The sequence below is a fragment of the Petaurus breviceps genome, unplaced genomic scaffold (genome assembly GCF_028583685.1).
Source record: "Petaurus breviceps papuanus isolate PSGF00001 unplaced genomic scaffold, PetGlider_PUasm1.0 175, whole genome shotgun sequence".
NCBI lineage: Eukaryota > Metazoa > Chordata > Mammalia > Diprotodontia > Petauridae > Petaurus > Petaurus breviceps.
The window spans coordinates 27,394,036-27,415,850 of NW_027185764.1; the positions used below are offsets into that span (position 1 = coordinate 27,394,036).

Consider the following 21,815-nt stretch of genomic DNA (forward strand, 5'->3'; position numbering starts at 1 on the left):
AGGAAACCTCTGAAATAGAACTAGATAAGGATTCTGAGCCAGGCATCTGCTCCTGCTAGAATTCTCATCCTTTTCACCTCCTCTTCCCCATTGCAGCATTACCCCTCCACCATCTTCTTTCCTTAGAAGGGTACAAGCATTGTTATCCAGCCCCTTATATTTCCTGCCCTGAGTCAAAGCTGATTGCTGAGCATTAGTTCCTCTGCTCCCCAGGGAGCTTGAGCAGGAGAGGGAGGAAGCAAATAGTTTGAAATTTTCATTGTTCTTTCATCTCTCCAGAGAATCCTTCCAATTTGGCAATATTATTTCTGCTGACCCTTGCTTTGCATTGAAAACCAGCTCTGCCCTTTACTCTCTGGGGAAGCTTGGGCAAACCTCTTAGTCCCTAAAGGGTGTCTCTGTTTCCTCATCTCTCAGATCCAGGGGTTGGACTAGCATCTAGTCACTAGATGGTCTTTTCCAGCTCCACTCTGATCTGTAAGATCTTGGCCCTGCCTGGTTTATAAGCCATGGACACTCAGCTTAGTTCGAAGCAGTGTTGGATCTGGAAACAGAAGCCCTGAATTGGAATCCCAGCTCTGGCATCTTCTGCCTGTGTGATTTGGGGCAAATGGATGAATCTTTCTGGGTTTGAGTTTCCTTATTTGTAAAATGAGAGGGTTGCCATTAGGTGGCCTCTATGGCCCCTTCCTGCTCTAAATCTAGGATAATTGTACCTCTGTGAAGAGGTCTTATGTCCAATTGTTTCTTAACACAAAAATGTTCCCATACATCAAGGTATTCAGGACTTTCTTCTCTTGTAGGCAGAAGAAGTCACTCCTTTCTCTGTTGCAGAGGAAAAACCTGTGAATCTGAATCATGAAAAAGGTGACATTTCTATTTTAGCAAAAATGAATAAAAGGGCCCTGACAAACAGCAGGTGGTTAATCAATGGAGGCTTGGGTGAAAAATGGGCAAAATGTCAAGTCAGGAGACTGTGGAGCAGGCATTTGGACAGGACACCCAAAAAAAACGAAACGAACATTAGTGTTTGCTCCATGCTTAAGCCAAAGACTGAGATGGAGCTCAAATAGAATCTCAGAATGTGGTTCCAGAGAATCTTTCCCTAGATCTGTTGATAGAACATAGCTTGTTTTTCAGGCTTTCCAGACAGCTAAATATTCTTATACTGGCACTAACACACTCATGGTCCCTATGGCTTAGAGCAAGCATAGGGAATTTGGGGTCTTGAGGCCACATGTGGCCCCCTAGGTCCTCAAGTGCGGCCCTTTAACTGAATCCAAACTTCACAGAACGGATCCCCTTAATAAAAGGACTTGTTCTATAAAACTTGGACTTGCTCAAAAGGCTGCGCCTGGGGACCTAGAAGGCCACATAAGGGCCTTGAGGTTGCAGGTTTCCCACCCCTGGCTTACCGCAACAAATTCTTCCTCTTTTTCTGTCTTCTGCCATCAATGAATGCCTTCAGTATTGAGTAGCCTGGGAAGAGGCATGGGGTGCTGCAGAGGGCCTGTGTGTAGAAGACATCACAGGGGGGGCCCTGCCCAGTTAGGGAAGATGTTGGCAGCTAGGTGATTCAGAGGAGATAGTGCTGCACTCGGAAATCAGGAAGGTCTGAGTTCAAATCCTCCTTGACAAATTAATCTCTTAGCCTCAGTTTCCTTATCTGCAAAATGGGAATAACAATAGCTCCTACTTTAGGAGAAAGTGGTTCTAAGGATTATGAGATAATATTTGTAAAGAATTTTGCAAACCTTAAGGTGCTATATAAATGCTAACTCTTAGTAACTATAATAGGATCCACTGGGATCTTCCTCCAGTCCTGGAGCTGTGAAAAGCATGATTGGATTGCTGCTTTTTCTAGACTCTTTAAGGGAACCAGAGAGTGGGAAGGAGCTGGTGCAACTTGGTTAAAACTGGCCTAAAGTGGAGAACAGAATCTGTGAGCAGACTGGAGTAAGTCCATGGGAGAAGCTTCTTGACGTTTGGAGGATGCTTGTGCCTCTAGTGTCTGAAGCACTGGAGTCTTTCTTCCTGCTATACTGAGAGAAACAGTCCCTACATGTACATGAAGCTGCAGAGCTTCAGAGTCACAGTTCAGGTTATTTTAGGGACTACGTCAGGGCCTACAACATGCACCAGAATTGGAGCAGTGAGTAATACTCAGATCTCGCCTAAAGAACTTACATATGTACACATATACATACATGTGTATGTGTGTGTATGTGTATGTATAGGGCAACCAGGTGGCAAAGTGGATAGGCCTCGAGTTGGGAAGACTTCTCTTTGTGAGTTCAAATGTGACCTCAGATACTTCCTAACTATGTGCCTCTGGGCAAGTCACTTAACCCTGTTTGCCTCAGTTTCCTTATCTGTAAAATGACCTAGAGAGGAAATTCATCATAAACCACTCCAGTATCTGCCAAATGGGGTCACAGAGAGTTGGACACGACTGAAACCACTCAGCAACAACAATAACAGCAAAGTGCTGAACTGGGTTGCACCGTGGATACTGAGGACATACCGGTAGTAGAGATGTCTTACTTTAAGCAGTGGAAGTCTTCCCGAAAAGTTGAGGGCACATTGAATTTTTATAAATCAAATAACATTTTACAACACCAGAGAAACATACTCTTTAAAGAAATCATTGTGATGAATACTTTAATAAGGTAAAAAAAATTACCACCTCATTCATCCTCTTATGTAAATCCAGATTTCCATTTATTGGGTTTGTTTAAAGTGAGATATCTCCTTATCAGAATTCAATTTAAGTGAGGACCAGATAATAAGGTAATAAGATAATAGATCCTCAAAGGGAAACAAAATCACCAAATACTCAGACCCAAATTTTTCAAACCTAAAAGAAAGTAAAGGGAAACCTGGGAGGATCCAAGGTCCATTCTCATCCATGGTAATATCAGTTATAATCTAAACATCTCATACATCTGATCTGTGGGGTGAGTATCTGTTAAGCACATAAACAAGTCCTGATAGCAATCTGTCAACCACATCTGAAAACAAGAGTCAGATCACCTTTCTACTGGAGTTACCTGGATCTGTGTCTCCTTAGTTTCAGGAAGATGGCCTCAATTGATTTACTGGCTCAGAAAGATAAATATTTACCTACTGTTCAAACTAAATCACTGCTTTGGTCCTTCCTCCAACAGAAAGATTCTGTCTCCAAAGTCTAAAACCCCTTTTCTAGGGTGGGGGCAAGGGTAGGGGTTAAGAACAGGGCAGAGCCCTCTCCGAAATTCTTTTGCATGTTCATTCTTCAATTGCCAAATACTTGTAAAAGGTAACAAGAATATCATTCCCAGTCTAAGATGTAAGGCAAGACTGGTTCCATCACTTTACACTAAGCCCCCAAGAGCCATGGCCAAATTAAGTCCCAAGGATAAGGATATCAGGTTAATCCCCTGGGATTGAAGATGTAAGGCTGCCTAATGTTGTCATTTATGGACCTACCCAATTGGTATTTAGATCAGCTCCCAAATACACTCTTAGATTTATAGCTGTTAGAGATAGCTGAATGCAGCTCCCTCCCTACATAGCTTTGCTAAGGATCAACCCCGGCATAATTAGCAGAGAAAGAATTTGAACCTAGGTCTTCTGAACTCCAAATCTAGGGTTCTTTCTGTTACAGAAGCTATTGAACCTATAATCAAATCAAATGAGTTTAAATATTTCACATCTTAATTAAATTTGAGGTTATTATTTATTGTCAGTGCCTTGGACACTATGGCCACCCCCTCCCAAGTTATTTATTTAACTGTGTCTTACAACCAAATCCAGTGAAACAGAATTTGTAAGAAACACCTACAGCACCTACATCTATTGGCCCAGACTAATGTTTCCTGAACTTTTTCAGTCTGTGCTATACTCACCAATTTGGGCCCACATATTGAGACTGGGGCAACAATAAATGCTCAAGCATATTGCTCACAACGATTTATTGTCAAGCAACCTCATCTTATACTAAACAAACGATTATTAAACACATTGGGATGTCCATAGAAAAGAAACAGAATCTCCCCCCAAGAAGCTGACATTCTTCTGGGGGTTTTCAATGCATAATAAGTAGTTAAATGCATGCACAAACAAAATATTTCTGGTTAGAGGAAGCACTAACAACTGGGGGGAACAAGGAAACTGAGGGTCACAGAAATTAAGTGATTTGCCCAAGGTCAAGCAGATGGCAAGGGACATCCATGCTCTCCCATGCCTTCGTCCCTGCCCCAGTCCCTTGTCCACACACACACACACACACACACACACACACACACACACACACACATACACGGAACACTGTATCTGTACATCAATTATCCTCTGCATTTGGGACTTCACTTTGGAGCATCCAACCACTCCCTCGGCCTTCTCTACTTGGAACCTCCCTGTGTCGGGCCTGCATCCTCATCCCATTGGAGAGTCCCTCCTGGGGGCCTCCATCTTGTAGCAGGCCTGTTCCAGGTTCTGCTCCTGACTCCAGACTTCTAAACATGCTTCTTCACACCAGGGGCATTCATTCTCTCCCCTCTCTTTTTAGTTCTCTTTTAGCTTATCTCTCCCCAATCGATTGCAAGCTTCTTGAGGGCAACGATGGTCTTTATTTTTGCTTATATTTGTACTGTGAGACTTGTTGTAAGTCATTCACAAACGCTTGTTTCTTTCCTTCCACTTAAGGTCAGTGGTAAGAAATATACCTGATACCACAATCAGGTGAGAACACTTCTCAATCAATCAATCTATCAAAGATCTTAGATTAAATATGAAAAGGCATTGAATGCCTTTTGGATGCTCTGGAGTGAATGGCTAGGAAGTATGTTCAGATGGACTGAGAAACCCTAGTCATGCCCTGTGAATCATCTATAAAATAGCCAACTAATTCAGGTTCCGAGCATCTAGCAGAGAGGAGAGAAATGTCCCTGAAAAGAACCCACTGTAGGGGATGGAGAATGCCTCAATGGCCTTGACCTCCTCTTAGCTCTGGCTGGAGGAAGACCTCATGGGTTTCAGGTGGTCTGGAAGATTTGGAGTTTTCCTTCCATCAGCATCCTAGCAACACCTTTGGTCAAGCATAGACTGAACAAGATGAGGAAAGCGGATTCAAAGCCCTACAAATAACAATAGCTAACATGTACGTAGCACTTACTGTGCAAGAGGCACCACAATAAGCTCCTCACAATTATCTTATTCGATCCTCAAAACAACCCCGGGAGGCAAGTACTATTATTATCCACATTTTACAGATGAGGAAACTGAGGCAAATAGGGGTTAAGTGACTTGCCCAGAGTCACACAGCAAGTGTCTGAGGCTGGATTTGAATTCAGGTTTTCCTGATTCCAGGCCTGGCTGTTATCTCCACTTAGCTGCCCCCAAAGAGACCAAGGGGGAAACTATATCATACCTAAGGGGAACATTTTGAAGACTAACAAGAAGACTTCTAGGAGACATGTTTACCATACACACTCTAAGCTAGAGTCCACTTTCCCCTTAACTTTGTATTTGTGGAAGTGTGTTGACCTTTGGAGGGATATTTTTATGCCAAACAGTCTAGCTATCCCACCTTAGTAGGGTGTAGGGGCATTCAGAGAGGATGAGCACCTCTGCTGTGAGGGCTTGTGAGGGCCCTTTGTAGGGCTGCTCACCCACCTTTGGTGTCCACCTTCACCAGCTCTCACCTGTGGCTCCAAGAAACAGTAGCACACAGAAGCACACACAGTGGCCATACCCTGGTAAAACTGTCTTGGAAGACAAACTAAACCAGGCAGAAGGTCACCAACAGGTCTTAAACCCATCAGTGAGTGGGGGGATGTCTACCCAAGCATGTGAAGACTTCCCCGGTGAAAGTGGTGAATGAGAACCATTTGTACCAATGGCCATGAAGGCAGCTGAAGCAGGTGCTGGGGAGCACTTAGAACTTCATCTGACATCAAGGATGCCAAGGTCATTCACTGCATCCTGGGCCATCACCAGTTGTCTTGACTTCTGTCCTTTAGGACTCCAGAAGAAAGAATGAGGCTGATGACTTTGCGTAACTCTGCGTCACTTAAATCCAATTCACACACAAGTTAAGACATCACCAGGGTGATGTCCTTGGTCCTCTTTGAAAATGAAGGATGAATAACAACAAGCTTAGTAAATAGAAAACCATATCCTTTTCTAAAAGCCAATTAAGTCTGGCTGCCTGAATGTTATTGACCAACAATCATGGAGAGAAGCATAGCGGTTGGGACTCCCGAGCTATATCATATTAGAAAGACACCACTCAATCCATTGGTGACAACTGTGGAACTCTGAGGGAAGATATAGCCAGCTTTGTACTAGGGACCCGACTTGTTGGTATGTGGGGGAATTAGGATAAGGACTCCCATAGTCTGTATATACTACACATAATAACTGTGAATTGTCTAAATTGTTGAAACAATTTTTAAATAAGCAAAAAAAGTTCTAATAAATTAATTTATTTCTAACTCAAATATAAATAATCTTTTGAAAGTGGTCAATTAATAATGTAAACAATGTAAAGTTCCTGGCAGAGGGACTTGCATAGCTCAATGAAACTATAAGCTATGCTGTGCAGGGCTATCTAAGATGGATAGGTCATAGTGGAGAGTTCTGATCCACTGAAGAAAGAAATGACAAATCATTCCATTATCTTTACCAAGAGAACCCCATGGACAGTATTAAAATTATAAAAGAAATAACAACAGAAGATATGCCCCTGAGGTTGGCAGGTGTCCAACACGTCACCAGAGAAGAGGGAAGGACAGCTCCAAGTAGCTGGACCACAGCTGACAGGAAGCTCAGCAGCAGGTGCGTCTGGCAATGAAAGGAAAGTCTGATGCTATAAAAGTCAACATTGCATAGGAACCTCAGTGTAGGATCTGTGAACCAAGGTAAGCTGGGTATGGTCAAACAGGACATGGAAAGATTGAACATCTATATCCAGGTTCTCAGTGAACTTAAATGGAAGAAAATAAGTGAGCTTAATTCAGGTGATCATTACATATACGACTGTGGGCAAGGATCCCTTAGCAGAAATGGAGTAGCCCTTGGTCAACAGAGGGTGAGAAAAGCAGTACTGAGGTATAATCTCAAAAGCGACAGAGCGACGTCTATTCAAATCCAAGGCAAACCTGTGTGTGCCCGGTTGAAAAAGAAGACAGAAATCTTGCAGGGGTAGGGTGTGGTTTTGGGTGAAAGGATGCTTCAAGGCAAAGCATATAGCTTGGATGGGAAAAAGGGACAGCCCCAACACAGGAAAAGCAGCCAGAGACTGATCCAGGGATAGGGAGGACAGACTATACCTGGTCCTAATAAGGCACGTTAATTGCTGCTCCATGACTGAGACTGTCTGGGGTCCTTTTGCCCTTTCTTTCTGTCTCCCAGGATTCAGCCTCATTTTCCCATGCTATAGAATAGATGCCCCCCTTATGCTGATGGATGTTTCTCTTTCTGTCCTAGATAGAATCAATTTCTTGCCTTTTCTCTAGATGTCCACTCTCCCATGTTTTGCGGGAATGCCCTCATTCACAGAGATTTCCATCTCTTCAAAGTAGACACACTCAGGATTTCTGAGCTTCCACTCAGGCTTAAAGTGGATGTCATTCCAAAAGTAGAGATGTTGTTTTATATATTTCCTGGATCCACATTCTTATAATTATTAAGTGCCTACTATGTGCAAGATACTATGCTAGACACTGGGTTTACTAAGGCAAAAATGAAAGAGTCTCTATCCTCAAGAAACTTCTGTTTAATTGGGGGGTGGGGTGGGAAGAAGAGCAGAGAATGGAGCCCCTGGAACCTAGCAAGCTCATAACAAGTACTTTATCATGCATTCATTCACTCGTCATACAATATGTATTCTGAAGAAGTCCATCTCAAAGAAAACTGAGAGAGGAAACACTAACATTTGAGGGCTTATAAGTCTTTCTAGAGAAGGTGACAATTAACCTTGGCAGAGGTGAGAGGAGAGTGGATTCCAGTGATAGAACATAACTTTGTACATATGCACAGAGGGAAATGTAGAATACAGAGCTCAGGGAATGGCTAATATTCCAATTTGGTTGAAATGTGGAGTTTGTAAGATAAAATAAAATTGGGAAATTAGATTGGAACCAGATAATGGCTGGCTAAGGAGGGTGGTAAAAGAATTTTTTTATTTGTTTGTTTTTATAGGTAATGGGGAGTAATGGAAAATTTTTGAGCAGGACACTTCAGACCCTGCCCTAGTAAGCTTATTGTGGGACATTGTTGGTGAGGAGAGAAAATGGAAATAGGGAAACAAATTAGGAAACTATTGTAAAAATCTAGGTAGAAGGTGATGGATGTGGTGGCTGTGTAAGTAGAGAGAAGGGGCCAAACATGAATGTCGTGGAGACAGGTAGAATCAACAAAACTTGAAGAATGACTAGATATGGGGTAAAATTGGGGTTTTTAGAACTCCTTTGTGTCATGTGCCCCTTTGGCACTCTGATAAAACCTACGAACTTTCTCATAAATATTTTAAAATGCATAAAATAAAATAAATAGGATTACAAAGGAAACCAATTCTATTAAAATAGTTATCTATCAGGGCGGCCAGGTAGCACAGCGAGTAAGAGCACCGGCCCCAGAGTTGGGTTAACCTGGGATCGAATCCGGGCTCAGACACTTAGCACCCACCCAGAAACACCTGGCTGTGTTACCTCGAGCAAGTTACTTAACCCCAATTGCTTAGGGGCGGCCAGGTGCCTCAGCGAGTAAGAGTACCGGCTCCAGTGTTGGGATGATCTGGAGATTGAATCTCGGACTCAGACACTCAGCACCACACCCAGAAATAACTGGCCATGTAACCTTGAGCAAGTTACTTAACCGCGATTGCTTAAAAAAAAAATAGTTATCTATCTATCTATCTTTTTATTTTATTTTTTTGCCTTTTGGAGGGCAATTGGGGTTAAGTAACTTGCCCAAGGTTACACGGCTAGTGTTTTTATGTTAAGGCTGGGACCGAACTCAGGTCCTCCCGACTGCAGGGCTGATACTTTACTCACTTCGCCACCTAGCCACCCTCTATCTATCTTTTTAAAAAAGTTTACAGACCCCAGCTTAAGAACCTAGACAAGTCAAGGAGACCTCTAAGACTATGAATACAAGTTACTGGGAGGATAGTAGCACCCTTAACAGAAGTAAGAAGGTTGGAAAAGGAGTAAATTCAGAGGTGGGGTGGAAAGGTGGCAGGGAAAAGAATGGATCTCATTTGGCATGGCGAGTTTGAGATGCCTATATGGCATTCAGAAAGTTATATTCAACAGGCAATTGAAAATATACAACTTAGATTCAGGGAAGAAATTAATTCTGGCTATATAAAGGCAGCTAGGTGGCTCAGTGGGTAGAGGACTGGGCCTGGAATCGGGAAGACCTGAGCTCAAATCTGGCCTCAGACACTAGCTGTGTGACTTTGGAAACCCAGGAAGGTCTGGGTTCAAATCCCATCTCTTGGCTGTGTGACTTTGAATATATTTATCATTTATCCTTATTTCCTCCAGGCAACATGCTGAGAATATATGGTATAAATGTCTTGTATATCTATCTGTATCAGTAGAAAGGGAAATTCCTAATCAGTGGAAATTCCACAAGAGGAATTCCTTTAATTGATGAAGTAACAGAGAAAGAAAGGAAAAAAGGAGAGAAGGGAGAGAGAGAGAAAAAGAGAGAAAGGGAGGGAGGGAGAGAGAAAGAGAGGAAGGGGGGAGAGGGAGAGAGCTAGCTTGAGGTCAATGGTCAGATGACTGAACTTCCCCCTGGTAGGCCCCAGGCAATCAGGCATTAGCAAAGAGATCAAATGCCTGGGTGGAATTCTCCTACTAGCCAAAATGAATATTTTAGTGTTATGAAATAACAATAGAATGCATGCAATAAGCATTAAATATATACTCAACACAGGATATCGTAGACCCAGTCAGTCAGCACAAAATACCACACTCTATGACAGAATCAGTAAGCATTTAAGGGATTTTTCTGTGCTAGGCATTGTGCCAGGAGCTGCTGTTGTTGGGTTTACACTGGCTAGCCCCCATTCCTGTGGAGCTCTCTCTGCTTCTTCCCAGGTCCCAGCTTCCTTTAGGAACCAGATAAAATCCTACCTAGAGTAAGCTTTCCTCTAACCCCCCTCAGTGATCCCCAGAGCCTTCCCTCTGATGATTATCTCCAATTTAATCAATTCTGAATCAAGCTTGTTTGTACAGTTGTTTGTCTCCCCCATTAGACTGCGCAAACTGGCGACTAACTTTTGCCTTTCTTGGCATTCCCAGACTGTGGCACAGTCCTTGGCATATCTGTTTTTTGTTGTTGTTTTCAATCTTCCTGATTCCAGACCCAGCAGTCTAATCTACTACACCAACTTGATTGTTGTTCAGTCATTTTAGTCATGTCTGGCTCTTTGTGACCCCATTTGGGGGTTTTCTTGGCAAAAATACTGGGGTGGTTTACCATTTCCTTCTCCAGATCATTTTACAGATGAGGAAACTGAGGCAAACAGGATTAAGCGACTTACTCAGGGTCACATAGCCAGTAATTGTCTGAGGCCAGATTTGAACTCAGGAAGATGAGTCTTTCTGATTTCAGGCCCAACATTATATAGCAGGTACTTAATAAATGCTTGTTTATTTGACTTAAAACAGTGCCTACCCTCAGGGAGCTTATATTTTCTCAAGAGAGATGACATGTATAAATATAAATATGCAAAATAAATACAACAGTTTTGGTGGAGAGATATAGGTACTAACATGAGAATTGGTTAAAAAACTGGAGATGTTTTGAAGATAGGGGAGTATAATACTTGATGAAGAGTTTAGAAAACTATGGAAAGATTGATTAGACTTTTCCTGCTTGGCCTCAGAGTTCAGAATGAAAAACTGAGTAGCAGCTGTAACCAGGCAAAATTAGGCTGACAACTGGCTATGTCCAAAAGTAGAACGGACTGACTCAGGAGTTAGTGGGTACCCTCTTGTTAGTCTTGAAGCAATGACCACTTGTGCTATAGAGGAGATAATCATCCAGTTGTGGGTTGGATTAGATGACTTCAGATGTCCCTTCCAAACTCTTGAGAGTCTCCAGGCTTCCAGTCCAGGTTCCTCTAAGTATGTATCACAAGCAGGGGCTAGCAACTTATGTGGTCCTATGACTGCTATTCAAGAAACACATACAAAAGCACCTTCTGCAGACTATTTAGGGCAGTCAGGTGGCTCAGTCAATAGAGCACTGGGCCTGGAGTAAGGAAGACCTGAGTTCAATTCTGATCTCAGATACTTACTTACATACAGATACTGTATGACCCTGGGCAAGTCACTTAACCCTGTTTGCTTCAGCTTTCTTATCTATCAAATAAGCTAGAGAAAGGTCAAACCACTCCAGTATTTCTGCCAAAACCCTAAATGATGTGACCAAGTGACTGAAAAGACAACAATGTGTTATTTGTGGTGCCAAGATTAGAAGATAGAAAGTCAAATGAGGTAAGGTCTTGACCCTAAGATGCTTATTTAATGTACCTTTATTGTATCCAATCTCAAAAATATCACTAATTTTATAGTATATACATTATCTTTGTAAACCTAAATTTGCCATATGTGGAATTATTTTATGTATTAACTATTGAAAGAGGTTTCTATCCTTCCGCCCTCTGTAAGGCTCCGTAGCACACTACAAATGCCACAGGATGTCACCTGCACCGCCTGGCTGACATACATCGAGTTTATGCTCAAGCACCTGTCACTAAACAAAAACGTGTACTTACCTCTGTTGTCGTATTTGCCGAGTCATTGCACTTTGTCTTTTTTTGGGTGAGAATGGGTTGCTGCAAGAGTATTCTCTAACCCACCCGGTGGAGGGAAGGAATGAAAGAGTGGTAATTAAGGTAGTCAACCTGCTTCCCCAGAGGTGTTCCCCAGACAAACCTTTACAGTGACAAAGAGAAGCTATATCACAAGAAAATACTAACTCCTGACGAAACTACCCTTACAAACGAGCCTGTAAGATGACGATAGGGCACATCGAGTAACTGGGCATGAGGGGAAGGGGAGAGGACTTGACCACTAGTTAGGACTTAGTCATCTTTAAATGGGAAGAGTACTCACAAATGTCTCAGTATTGTTAATAACCCTGGGGCAAGCGTCTGCCTTTGGAACAGTTTAATGAAAATGTCCTGTCTGTGTGTGTGTAACAGAAAAACCACATCTTCCCCCTAAGAGACGGCTCCTCATTTCCTGGGTGGCCTTCCTGGTGCTGGGCGGTACTGCAGCTGTCCTGGGTCTTTCAATTGTCTTTGGAACACCTGCAAACCCTACAAGTACGTGTCTCATATGGCATGATCAAAGGGCTGAATGACCTCAGCTGAGTCTATGTTGAGCACGTGGGGTTACTGAATGACAAAAGGCATCTTGCCTCAAACTTGGGCCCTTAAGGGAGTAGTAACAATTAAGATACATACACTGAGGCTAAGGAGGAGGTTTTCCAAATCTTAGCAAGTAATCTATGATGTCAGTGTATAGGATATGGACTGTCTTAAGTGCCCACAGGCAAATCACTTTATCCCTTCTGTGTCTAAAACCCATGTGGTATGTGTCTGAGGAGTTAGCCTAGATTTCCTCAACAACTCTTAAGGTAGGACCTTCAATACGCTCCCAGGAGCCCATCATTATCCCCATTTGGGGAAGGAAAACTTTTATATAGTACCTGTGTGCTAGGCACTGTGCTAAGTTTTTAAAAAATATTATCTCATTTGATTCTCACAACAGTGGGAGGCAAGTACTATTATCCCTATTGTAAGTTAAGAGACTTGCCCAGGGTCACATAATTTATATCTAAGGTCATATTTGAACTCAAGATCTTCCCAACTTCCCAACCCCAAGCCAGCCCTGTGCCACCAGCTTCCTCCATGTTTGCATTCAATGTTATTCAGTCCCCCAAGGGAATTTATTCCTGTATGCTCATAATTAAATACTAGAAGAATGACCCAACCCAACTTATTAACATAATAAACCACAAGGTTGCAGAATAAAAAGGTGCAATTTAATCATTTCTTCCCAGCCCAGCATTTATGGACTGCTAACTTACCAAGCTGCAATGTCTGATCAGAAAACAAGTAAAATCAGTATCTTGTTCAGTCAGCATACCCATGGTTGCAGGTAAAACCACTGATATTTTTAGAACTGTTTCCTGCAAAGACTTTGCAGTATAATTTAGGCCTGCTTCTCAAGCACTCACTTGGCTTAGGTAGTGTTTTTCCTTGTTATCATTTCAAGGACAATTCAAAGGTCTGTTATTGTCCTATGTAGGAATGGAGAAATGCACACTAGGATCTCTGAAGTTCAGTCCTTAGTGAATATGGGTTGCTTCACACACATAGAACTCATGCTATGTAGCTTGCCTAAAACAGTAGAACAGGTTATAGAAGACTGATTCAGAGCTTATTATTTTAGGTTAAGTAATCCTAAGTTTAATAATCAATCAATTGATCAATGAACAACTATTCAATTAGTCCCAAGTGTCCAGCCACTGTGGAAGACACATACGAATACAATATTAATGCTGGGAGAATTTCCCATTCCTACAGTGTCCTATCACTATAATGGGAATAAGCATCTTGTATCCTAAAAGATCTAAGCTCCGGTGCTCTGTCTCTTAAATGTAAGATAAGTCTGGAATCAGAGAACAAATCTTCACCAAATCTCTGCAAACCTTGACCCAGGTATCCCAAATATTTCCCATTTGATTACCACCATACATTGTCCCTCAAGAAGGCAGGCAGAGCTTATGAATACTTGATCCTCATATTATCCTTCCAAATTCGGTATTTTTACCCCTTTTATGGGTAAAGAAACAGGTGTGTTAGTTACATGGACTGGAACATGTTGTGCCAGCAGAACCCAAACTGTTAATCAGGTCTCTAGGATCCCAGCTCAGACTCTTAAGTATAACAAGCAAAAGCCATACATTTACTGAGCTCCAAGTAGTATTGGAGATATGTAAGGCTATAAACAAAAACAAATATGTCCTGGTAGGCCATGAGAGCACAGAAAAAACGATTAAAAGTATAATGGGAAGAAAGTGGCTGTGGAGTTGGAGGACCGAGATCAAGTTTGCTCTTGCCTTTCATTGTGACATTTAGCAAATTAACCGTCTTCGATCCAAGTTCTGTCAAGGGAAGGGTTTGGAAAGGATATGCTTTTCAAATCTAGATCTATGATCTTATGAGGTCTGGCTAGGCAGGGGTGTGCGTGTGCACATATGCATAAACACAAGTTACAAATTAATGTATAAAGGCAGCAGTAGTTTGGGTTCCCAGATTTAGATGTATGGGATTGATGCAGTTACTCACAGGTGTCACCAATAATGCTCTTTTACAACTTCTCTAGGCACATCATACCGACAATGTCAAACAGCTTCAAAGCAGCTTGGCTTTTTGTGTGATGATCTTACCACCTGCTTACCACCATCCCTGCTTTGTAATAGACAGCTAGACTGCAATCATGGAGAAGATGAATCCACAGCATATTGTGGTAAGAGGATACAAAACCCTAGGTTGAAATATATTTGCTATTAATCACTAAGACTCTACTAACTATATAATTTTCATTCCTTAGAATTAATACCTTTGTCTGAAACAGGTCAAATGCCCAGCAGTCTACCTCAAAACTTGTTATTCCAGTGTCCTAACCAGAAGTCATGGACTTACATAGACAAAGTCTGCGACTTGAGGAATGACTGTGGAGATTGTTCAGATGAATCAGGTAAAAATAAGCAAAGATGCTTAATCTGCTTCAATGGGCTAACAGAGCTCCACCCATTTATTCAAACTCCAACACACCCTAGAAATCTCCCTTGATGTTTCTGCCCAGAAATTGTCAAACTGATCAGTCATTTCTTGTGCAAAATTCAATGCAAAGAGAAAACTGTTACAATGGAGGGGAAGAACAGGAAGGCAAAAGGGAATGGAACCACTTTACTCTCACTAAATTTGGCTTAAGGAGGGAATAACATACACACCAAATTGGGTATCTTACCCTACAGGAAAGTAGGGGGGAAGGGGATAAAAGAGGGGATGACAGAAGGGAGGGCAGACTGAGGGAGAGGGTAGTTAGAAGCAAATACTTTTGAAAAGGGACAGGGTCCAAGTGGAAAATAGAATAAGTGAGGGGCGGGACAGGATGGAGGGAAATATAGTTAGTCTTTCACAATATAACTACTATGGAAATGTTTTCCTAACTACCCATGTACAACCTATATTGAACTGCTTGTCTCCCCAGTGGGGCAGGGTGAGGAGGGAAGAAGGGAAAAAAATATAGAAATCAAAGTTTTAAAAACAAATATTAAAAAAAATGAAAAAAAAAAAACCCTCAATGCAAGCGAATACAAGGAGCAGGTTGAACTAATTTTAGAGTTGTTAAAAGAAATTAGGACAAGGGCTGGATGTAAGCCAAAGTTCACTTGAGTGAACCCGTTCCCTTCTAAACTTGAATTCAAGACAGTTTCATTTCACAGAATCATTTTGGCTTAGGAGGAATTCTAAAGGTTTCTGGCCTTTTCTTCATACAGCTTTGCCTTTATTTTCCTCATGCCTCTCCCCCAAAACTTCCCTACAAAGATTATTAAATGCTTGCTGACAACTGAGAGGAAACTTTTATCACCTCTGGAAAGGCTTAAAAAATAAAACCACAAGCTATAAAAGGTCAGAAATAACGCAGATCCATCTTGGTCATGCAGAATCAGGATGAAATTGTTATTGGCAAAACATCCCAAGTTCCCTAAAATTAATTCTTTCTATTCTTGTGAACATACAGCTACAGAATAACTTCTTTGCGAGTTGTCATAGGTGGAACATAGCTTAGACGGTTAAGACCTTTTAAAAACACAGGAGCACTTGTTGGCTCCTCTTTCCAGCTGTGTATTAAAATACACATAGCAGTTTTCCCTTGTTTGCATAATAAATCAGGACCCTATTTTCAGGTTGAATTATATTCCTCAACTTGGTTTTTTGCTCAACACAAATTATCTTAATATATGCTAAAAGCATATAAGGCTTGACAGTTTCAGTTATCTTAGCTTTTAGTAACACATCCTAACTCTGGGCTATTTCTTTCCCAGCTGTTTTTAAGCCTGGATTCTAGTAGTGGAATCCTGCTTGAACACTGGATAAACATTTTAAAATAAACCAATCACCTACAGATTTGCAGTGCCCAACCTGTTCAGGCTGGAGATGTAATACAGTCTTCTTTGCCGACTGTGACTGCATTCCCAAAGAACGCTGCAAAGATGGTATACAAGACTGCGCTGACTGGAGTGATGAAAACACATGTGCGTAGAGAAAAGACTAATTTCACCCATCTATGATTTCTAGAAAACAGAAACTTCTATTTTGGAATCCACAAGACTTTCAAGCAAAAGACTGAGATGTTTAAAATATTTTCTGAACAAATGAAAACACTAACACATGAGTCTGCTTTAAACTATCAGATAGCTTCATGAACCTCTGACCCAGGCCATACAGTATAGTATATCTGAAAAATACAAGATTCCAGAACCGAATACTTGGCCATTAACAAGAATACTCTTCTACTGACATTGTAAGTCAAGTAAAAGGGTCCATCCAATTCCATATATTGTCTGCCTAATTCAGTCCCAAATGGAGCCTACAGTTAGGCCTGAAGGCAATCATTTACTAACTTGAGAGGCACACTAACCGTCATAGATTCATATAACTCTCCCAAGAAAGAATGAACCTTAAGAGACTCATAGTCCAAACTCCCTAATTCTAGACATCAGAAATTAAAATCCAAATAAGGTGGAATGTCCTGAACACCAAATAATAACTAGGGGTTGAATCGAGGTCCCCTCTTGACTCTTAATTCTAAACTGTATCTGTGCCCAAGTAAGTAGCCATGTTTTAAATTCTTGCAATACTCACTTTATAAGGGCCTTCTAAAGATGTGCATTTTAAATGAGCTGTGGCAATTAATTCTGAGATGTAATACATTAGTTATTGCACATTGTTAGTTATCCAGAGTGCCCTGAAAAAAGGTAGGTAATAGGATGATTATTTAGCAAAGCTCCTAGAATGTTGCAGTAGGGAACTCTTAGACAGCATGAGGGTACTGCCTATATTTGAGCAGTCATCTGTTGCTAATTGTCCTGCAACAGTTTGTCACGGGACAGAATTGGCCAAGAACTATGTTCAATAGTTCTTTGATTCACTATGTATCCATCTACTCTTAGATACTTACTTATAGATGGGGGTGGAGAGATGCAAATGGTTAGGCAGAAGCTTCATTTAAATAAAAAAATCCAGACTGCAATTAAACAACTCAACTGGCATTCCACTTACGTGGCTAAACTGCACAAAGCAAAAGACACAAGACCCATTCTGGGTTTAACAGAATCTGACATTTCACACCCACTAATTTGGGAGCTAAATTTGTTGGGATAATTACTGCTTTAGGGTTAAGAATAGGTCGTAGTTTACAGTAGGTGCTCAAATATTTGTTGACTAAAGCAGACAGACAACTTACAGCAGAGAGCTACTGGGAAGCTATTTTTAAGGAGCTATTTTTTACCTTATCCCTGTAACCACTTTAGACTTTTAGGAACAAATCCCCTCCCCCTAAACTTGTTATAATTTTCAAACTTCTAGTAGAGGAATAATTTTTAAAAGTCCATATTCCTGCAATTTATACAACTTCAGCTACCAGTTAAATTTATATACAGGGTAGACACTGTACTTTAAAAGCAGCTAAACACAAAAAATAGGTCCTCTGGATTCTAAAATAATCTCTCCATTTTCCAAACTTTAAAATTGCTAAAACACAAGCAAAAATAACAAAAACAAATCTCCTAGGAATGCCTAACCTAACTGTAACACTCCCCTCCAACCCTCAGCCCCTGGAAAACAAACACAACAGTAAATACAAAAGTTCACAGATTAATAAACAAAATTTACCAAAAAGGATCTGAATTGCTCAGTAACTTCTTAGTACTTCATACTTAAAAAGATTAAATGCGTGGTTTTGGAACTATGAAAAATTTGCCAAAATTATTAATGTCACTTTCCTGAAAGATTATATATTTACCCATAAATTTTAAAAGCTACCAGAAAGACAAACACTAGAAGAGTTAAAAACCTCCAATAGTATCTTAATTTATGAAACCTGCTCACAATAATGAAACTACTTTGCCACAAAACGGGACAAATAGTAAATATTCTTTCCAGAAATGCATATTGAATGTGGTTTTATTTCTATACATAAATTCACTGTAAGAGGTAAATGTGACCTAAACTATTTTAACTGCTTCTTCACTCATTGGGCAAAAGAAAAAAAAAGTCTGACCACAAACTCCAAGTAAACATTTTTTCTTTCTATCCTCTTCACATAAAACCAACTAAATTTCACATTCCAACCAGCTAAATTTAATTTAAATCTGGAGTTTAAAAAATTTCCAAACTCTGCTAAAATATACTGGAATCTGATTAAACTTATAAAGAACACAGCCAGTTATTATACTGCATTACTTAAAAAAAAAAAAAACCCAAACCTATATTGTTTTCAGATACAAATTATAGTACCAATAAAATCAAGTCAACTGTACATACTAGGTAAAGATTTTATTAACCTTTTTTTTCCTTCAAACTTTAATTCCAGGCTTGTTCAGCATACTTAGGCTGCAAAGAATGAATTATGTATAAGCAATAAATGAAAAGAGCTGCAATGTCCAATGGGCTTCAAAAATATTAGAGATCTAATTCTCTAGATCCATAAACAAAAACAAAAACAAAAAAAGGAAAAGAAAAAAGCAGTCACGCGATATAAAATAGCAGCTCCATATAACTTTCAAGTTTTAACTTTCAGAAGTTGATACTCAATTCAGTTTGCCTCGTTCTTAGAAGCCTCATCAAAATTCTCAACGAGATCTAGGGGAAAGAAACACATTATGATGTTATGGAAATGAAATTTTCACAAGTGAATGAATTCCTAAGTCTTATGAAAGGGAAATAACTTCCAAAGCATATCTGATAAAATAATTCACAGAAGACACAAAGCAGAAAGATTACCTATTTTAGCATTATTCACTTCAATTTATTCTATTTGAGCATAGGCATAAAATATGGAAATCCCAGTAACCTGTTGGCAACAATTGAAACATTGCAACTCAAAGACACTATACTACTCTACCAAGAGTTGTAATTGGGCAATACATAGGTTACTATGGAGAAAAAAACCACTAGGCACACACAAGTTTATTAAAAATTAAGAAACAAGCAAAAAACCCAACTTCTTAGGCACTGAATGATCAGCTAGAAATCTGAAGTTCCCCAAATCTGGTTCAGGGACCACTAGGGGTATTTTGACCATTCTCTTGTAGTATTAATACGCTAAGAAGGATATTTTATTTGAATTCATTATGGAATTTAATAAAATAAATGGATGTCTGGTATTGCTAAAAAGAAACTCATTCTTTCAATTCATTGAACTGAGGTTTTAATTTTCTTGTTGCAAACAAACCACAGAACAAGGTGTGCTTAGCTATGCCTTACATGGGGCTCCAGAATAAAAAACATAAAAGCACAGTGCTTAGTTTTATCTAGCTAATGTTAAAGAAAAGGTCTACCACATTTTACTTTAATATGAAGAAACCACAGAATCTTTAACAAGTACAGAATCTTACCTGGAACTTCATCATCATCATCCTCCCCAGTGGCAAGTGGTGCTTTTCCATCGACAGCTGTAATAATACATACAGTATAAATTTTAACTATAAATTTAAACTACATTTTCTCAAAATCTCCCTTCAACAAAAAGAACAGTACTAAACAAATAACAAAGTAGTTCAAGGTATTCAGCCAATTCCTGTGAATAACAGAAAGCAGCAGTATCCTACATTTAATGGATACTCAACAGTATAAAAACTAACCTAATGGAATCTTAACTGTTATTTTTTATCTCCATTTATAATTACCAAGAAATTACAACAGTGATTATCACTAGGGACTTCACCTATACTGACCATCGTTAAATAGTGATTTCTAGAGTTTAAACATGTAAAATAACTTCTTCCACCTAATTCAAATCCAAATGAACAAGAATATGAAAAACAAAAGCACTCCATCAAAGCAGAAACATGGCATAGTTAAGGAGGAAGCAACTTCATTTTTTGGAGAAGGGCATTTACTTAAGAAATTATTTCATAATCCATTTTTTAAGACAGATACCTACCTTGAAGTTAAAGTACATTTACATTACTTTGGGGGATTAAAAAAAAAAAGTCTATAAATTACCACATCCACAGTCCCAACATAATAGTAACTTACGTTGTTTGGGCAGAGCCTCTGCCAGTCTTCTTAAGCTAGTCAGACTGTCAGCTCCTAGCTGGTTTAAGATGCTGGGGAGCATTTCTGTTAGCTGCTTTGTCTCAGCATGGCCTGTAATAGTGAAAGTGTTTGCTGCCAATGATGCCTGAACTTTAGGATTGTTAAAGTGGATCACTGTTCCCTGGTTGGTAAACATATTCACCTGTAAAAAAAAAAAAATAGGAGAAAAAAGTTAGGAATGTCTAATTTAAAACATTTTAACAACAAAACAAAACCCCTAAGCTTAAGTATGGCTCTTTCTTAAATCAGGTGAGCCGAGATATAGAATTTCCTTGTTAAGCTTTAATCAGAAAACAAATTCAGCAGCAACTTACATCCAACACATACAGAATTTTTCCTGGTTTTTCCTCCCTATATTCTAATCAGTGATGTTTTATAACACAACCAATTATAGTATTATATATATACACATTATATTGTATATAATGTGTATATATAATATATAATGTATGTAACATACATTATAACTAAAACAAATTGATATGAATGAACTTGGCTCTAAAAACCACCTGGTTTATTATTAGACCACTTCCAATGAAACAGACTCCTCTCCCTAATCAACAGTTTTGCCGATCATACATTCAAGTATCCAAACAATCATTTTAGGTGGGCATGCCTATCATAATCTGTAGGAATGAAACTGCTGCCAACAGCTTTTTTCCTCTAGAGTTCTAACACATAAAATTCTGACAGGTGGATGAATGGAGGTCTTATGCTACCCAATAAAGGAAGTTCAAGTGACATCTGGGAGGAAAGAAGGGAATAGGTAAAGTCAGAACATAAGCATACTTGCAGATGGGAACTAAGATGATGTAAGATACTTTGTAACTATAAACTTACACCAAGTTTGAACACCAAGTGTAGTTATTATTAGAATAAACCCAACTAGAAGTCCATCAGTCACTGGGAAGGAGTTTCAGCTTACTTCTAGCTATTTTGCAAACAGAAAATGTGAAAAGTAATTAAAATTTAGGCACTCCAACTCTCTTGCCTTGATTATTATCCTCCCCCCAATTCTGTGATATGAAAACACATGAAAAGGAGAATAGTGCTCAATATTTTACTTCATAGCTAATGCTTACTACAACGGTAAGTCATGGAATTATGGTTTTCTATACTACAAAGTTTTTGAGAAAGCAGAAAATTTGTAAGCAGAAACAGTTCTTGAACCACGAAGATGGATGGAGTACATTTCTAGGATTGCTTTTCTTTTAACTACCAGCAATTTCCACATTTTCCCACATTTGGAAAGAAAAATATTTAAACCTTAATACAGCACTTACCCATAATGGGTCAAAAATAACACATGACTAGAATTAAAAGATCTGACAGAAAAAAATATGTCAACATCATCATGTTAATAAATACATTAACATCTCAATTCTGCATTATCTCCTTAAGGGACTATATT

The 21,815-nt window shown here is 39.7% G+C and overlaps 2 protein-coding genes across 6 annotated transcripts in view; one reads left to right on the top strand and one right to left on the bottom strand.

Moving 5' to 3' along the window:
• Positions 1 to 18,924, top strand: part of LOC138158764 (low-density lipoprotein receptor class A domain-containing protein 1-like) — a 32,406-nt gene extending 13,482 nt beyond the window's left edge. For 2 of the 4 annotated variants that reach the window (XM_069084962.1, XM_069084964.1), the window contains 5 exons: positions 804 to 867; positions 12,209 to 12,331; positions 14,400 to 14,543; positions 14,652 to 14,774; positions 16,210 to 18,924. In XM_069084962.1, the coding sequence (XP_068941063.1) occupies positions 804 to 867; positions 12,209 to 12,331; positions 14,400 to 14,543; positions 14,652 to 14,774; positions 16,210 to 16,346 (591 nt within the window). In that variant the 3' untranslated portion in view covers positions 16,347 to 18,924. Of the gene's footprint in view, positions 1 to 803; positions 868 to 12,208; positions 12,332 to 14,399; positions 14,544 to 14,651; positions 14,775 to 16,128 lie in introns of all 4 variants that reach the window. The other 2 variants (XM_069084965.1, XM_069084966.1) reach the window with 2 other exon arrangements.
• BTF3 (basic transcription factor 3) overlaps positions 18,622 to 21,815 on the bottom strand; it is a 54,597-nt gene continuing 51,403 nt past the window's right edge. For both annotated transcript variants that reach the window (XM_069084968.1, XM_069084967.1), the window contains 3 exons: positions 20,345 to 20,546; positions 19,702 to 19,758; positions 18,622 to 18,946 (listed from right to left, as the gene is read on the bottom strand). In XM_069084968.1, coding sequence (XP_068941069.1) covers positions 18,900 to 18,946; positions 19,702 to 19,758; positions 20,345 to 20,546 — 306 coding nt within the window. In that variant the 3' untranslated portion in view covers positions 18,622 to 18,899. The remainder of the gene's footprint in view (positions 18,947 to 19,701; positions 19,759 to 20,344; positions 20,547 to 21,815) is intronic.